The 3739-nt window shown below is 42.7% G+C and overlaps 1 protein-coding gene across 1 annotated transcript; it reads right to left on the bottom strand.

Moving 5' to 3' along the window:
- Nucleotides 1-363: 363 nt before the first annotated feature.
- On the bottom strand, nucleotides 364-1260 carry LOC102426982 (ADP/ATP translocase 3-like). Its single transcript, XM_006085421.3, has one exon. The coding sequence runs from the start codon at nucleotides 1258-1260 to the stop codon at nucleotides 364-366; it is 897 nt and encodes a 298-aa protein (XP_006085483.3).
- Nucleotides 1261-3739: the final 2479 nt, after the last annotated feature.

Raw genomic sequence — 3739 nt, 5'->3', positions numbered from 1 at the left:
CAGATGTGCAAAAGAGGATAGCGACCAAGTACAAGTGGGAGACATGACTTTCTTTAAATAAATACTTAAAGGCATCTGGGTCCTACAAACACCTGGGCTCTTGGTGGGTGTGAGGGAGCTGCCCCGCCTGCGGAACCACGAGGGCGTCAGGATTCCTCTCCCCCTGTAAGCAATGCTTGGAATCAGGGTGCCAGTTGCCGTGATCACAATGAACCCCGTTCTAGAGCCCTCCCCAGACCTCTACACAAGCTCAGGCCGGTCAAAGACGTCAGAATTTCCAGAAGGTCAATGGCCTGTAAGAGTGAAGTCTTCGGCGCTATTTTTCAGGTCCCTGCATCGAGACGAGGGGACCAGGGGACACGTCTAGATGATTTTCTTCACCTCGTCATAAAGGACCAGAACGAAGCCACCGCCTATGCCCCTGAGGACGTTGCACCAGGCGCCCTTGTAGAAGGCCTTGAACCCCTCCTCCTTAAAGGTCTTCTGCCCGCAGTGGATGGTCCCCCTGTACATGATATCGGCTCCTTTGCGCCCTGATTGCATCATCATCCGCCGTCTCACCGTGTCGAAGGGGTAGGAGACAAAGCCGGCCACCGCTGTCACCAGCTGGGCGATCACCCAGCTCACCATGATGTGCGTGTCCATGCGCTCGGGGAGCATGCCTTTGGCCGTGTTGTACAAACCGAAGTAGGTAGCCCGGTAGAGGATGATGCTGTACACGGAGATGTTGAAGCCCTGGTACAGGCCCCGGATGCCGTCAGACTTGCTGATCTTCACCAGACAGTGTCCCAGGCCTTTGAACTCCCGCTCGGCCTCAGATTTCCCCACGTCGGCCGCCAGCCGGGTTCTGGCGAAATCCAGGGGGTAGACAAAGCAGAGGGAGGTGACCCCCGCCGCCCCACCCGAGGCCAGGTTGCCAGCGAAATACCTCCAGAACTGCGTGTGCTTGTCCACGCCCCCCAGGAACACCTGCTTGTACCTGTCATTGAAGGCGAAGTTGAGGGCTTGCGTGGGGAAGTAGTAGATGACGTTGGCCAGGTTGCCTCGCCAGAAGGACAGCACGCCCTGCTCCTTGGGGATGCGCAGGATGCAGTCCATCATCCCCTTGTACTGCTTGTCCACTGGGATCTGCTTGCTGGCCTGTTGCACCTGCAGCAGCAACTTGATCCGCTCGATCGGGGCGACGGCCGTTTTGGAGATGGCAGCGGTGATGCCTCCCGCCAGGAAGTCCTTGACGAAGGAGTTTGCCGGTTCCGTCATGGTCATGGTGGTGCGCAGCGTGGGGGGGCAGCGGGCTCAGAGCCCAGGGGAGGTGCTGAGAGCCACAGGGTGGGCGCAGCTGGCTCGGAGATGCAGCTGATGGAACCAGAATTCGACCAGCCTTCCTGAGTGGGATCCCATTATGGTGGGGTCATTGTCTGCCACTATGGCTAGCCTGTTCCTGAGCCCATTGTGACAGAATATGAGTGGCTGATGGCAAGGGCAAACAGGTCTACTAGCCAAGTCATTCTATTTGATTGTTGAGTTGTTCTTGGAGAGAATAATATCTAGTAGGCATGTGCTACATGAGCTTTACCCAGATTTTCTTGTCTCTAATTTTTAAACCTTTCTCCTTCTAGGTCTGGGAACAGCCAATCAAGCTATTTGCCAAGATCTATGAAGTATTATACATTCTAATCCCAGGACACATTTATTTTCATATAACTTGGATGACTAAGAACACCCCTACAATCTCTGTCCATTGGGCGATTTTTTTCTCAGTGCTTTCTTTCAAGGTCAACCTTAAGAACTGTAGTGTAGTAGCAATCCACTCAAGCAGATATGGCTTGAATTTACTTACCTATTTTACCCATCCATGAACTAAGTTCAGCATTTTTTCTCTTCTGTTCCCTGATCATGAGGGGGCCATAAGACCATAGATGTGAGCTGGGCTAGACACATCAGTGTAATAGTGGTGTATGACATGGGCATTGGATTTCTTGAGTCCAATATTTCAAGTATAATTGTCCCACACTCAATGAAGATACATCAAAACATTCTAAATTCTATACTAATGAATATTTCTATCTACAAATTATGCAGCATGAAGGTCAAAGGATCATTTACACTTAATGACTTAAATGCATAACTCTCTTATAATGAATAGGGATATATTATTCCATGTTAGCTTCCATTTACAGGAAAGATGCATTCACTAAAGAGGATTTCCCTTAATTACTTTAAAAATAAAGATGATGATTTATTAATATCTCTGATGTAAATGTAACAACCACCAGTTTTTAAATCATAACTTTCAGTAGTGTAAATTTTCCTAAAGTTCTTTTCACTGGAGTTTGATTTATGGATAAATTGAAACTTTTGAATAGCACCATCTGGTCATCTATTAGACAGTGACACACAATAGAGCAGTTTCAAAATGAAAAAAGAATTGAAACAATGTTTAAAAGTAAAGGCAAAATGGTTTCAGTTTCCCAGATTTCTGAATTGACAGCAGACTCATTTAATAACTGCACAAGTGGGAACATCACATTCTACACCAGAGCCACACTAAAACTAAAATTGATATTTTCTGTAGAAGTAGAAAGTGTACTATATGGTAATTCTAAGTACCTGAAAATGTTATAGCAAAGTAATGGTCTACAAGGAGTCATCTTACTATATTAAAAGTGTGTTTTAAAAATGTATAGATGTCTATAACCAAGCTAATAATTGTCCATTTTTACGTTAACTTAAAAGTGTATGTGTCTGGGCAGGGAATGAGCAGAGGTGACATTAATGACTCATCTAAAATTTCTTGATGTCCGCATCTGTGAAGTGACGGTGAAAATAAAAGGTGCAATGTAACTTGGCTAAAGAAAAAGAAATATCATCTAAGACAGTAAAATCACAGGGAACAGTCTGCTCACTGAAACCTGTGATCAGTAATTGCTCCTGGCTATCGACTGAAAACTCTTGTAGTAAATGAACTAAATTCTTTTCAAGTAGAAAATGAAAAATATATATTCATATAGAAAATCATATGCAAATGTTGCAAAAATATGATAATGAAACTCCATTTGTCCATTATTCAGTGTTAACAATTATCAACTCTGGAGCCATCTGGTTTTATCTATATCCAACTCATTTAGCTACATACCTAATTATTTTGAAGCAAATGCCAAATATGACATCTTTTCATGGATAAATATTTTACTATGAATATCTAAAACATAAGGACTATTTTTTAAAATATCAAAAAACAGACCACATGTAGGAAGGGAAAATTGTAAAAATGCACATTTTCTAGCCCTCAAAATGCTCAAATGTTCACACTTTGCAAAACAGTTGTATAAAGTTTATTTCCCTAATAAATTATTTTCTGAAAACCAAAAGCACTTTTTCAAAGTTAATAAGCACTTTAGTGTCAATCCCACCATTTGGGTTAATGGAAAAGAGAACAGTGTTAGAAATGACTTTAGAAATGAAATTGGTTTTTTTTTAATTATAAGTAGTGTAAGTCTGCCTTACAAATGAAAATATTCTGGGATTCACTAAAGTTCAAATGAGAGGAGAATTGTGTTGTATGTATTCGACAAGAATGGTTGGAAATCCAAAAATTTGACTTTACACCACACTTGTGGCAGATGTCTAAATAATTCTGAAGAGCATATCATGGCTGCTTAATAGTTTGATAACCACACATTTAATTCAACTACTTCTTGGTTCAGTTAAGGAAGCTAAAATTAAATGATTTCCCTGT

The sequence above is a fragment of the Myotis lucifugus genome, unplaced genomic scaffold, assembly GCF_000147115.1.
Source record: "Myotis lucifugus unplaced genomic scaffold, Myoluc2.0 scaffold_18, whole genome shotgun sequence".
In the NCBI taxonomy this organism is placed as follows: domain Eukaryota; kingdom Metazoa; phylum Chordata; class Mammalia; order Chiroptera; family Vespertilionidae; genus Myotis; species Myotis lucifugus.
Note: the sequence above shows the minus strand (reverse complement) of the source record. Positions and strands in the feature narration are given on the sequence as shown.

Coding starts and splice junctions, on each gene's coding strand:
- LOC102426982 (XM_006085421.3), bottom strand. CDS start 1,260: ATGACGGAACCGGCAAACTCCTTCGTCAAGGACTTCCTGGCGGGAGGC.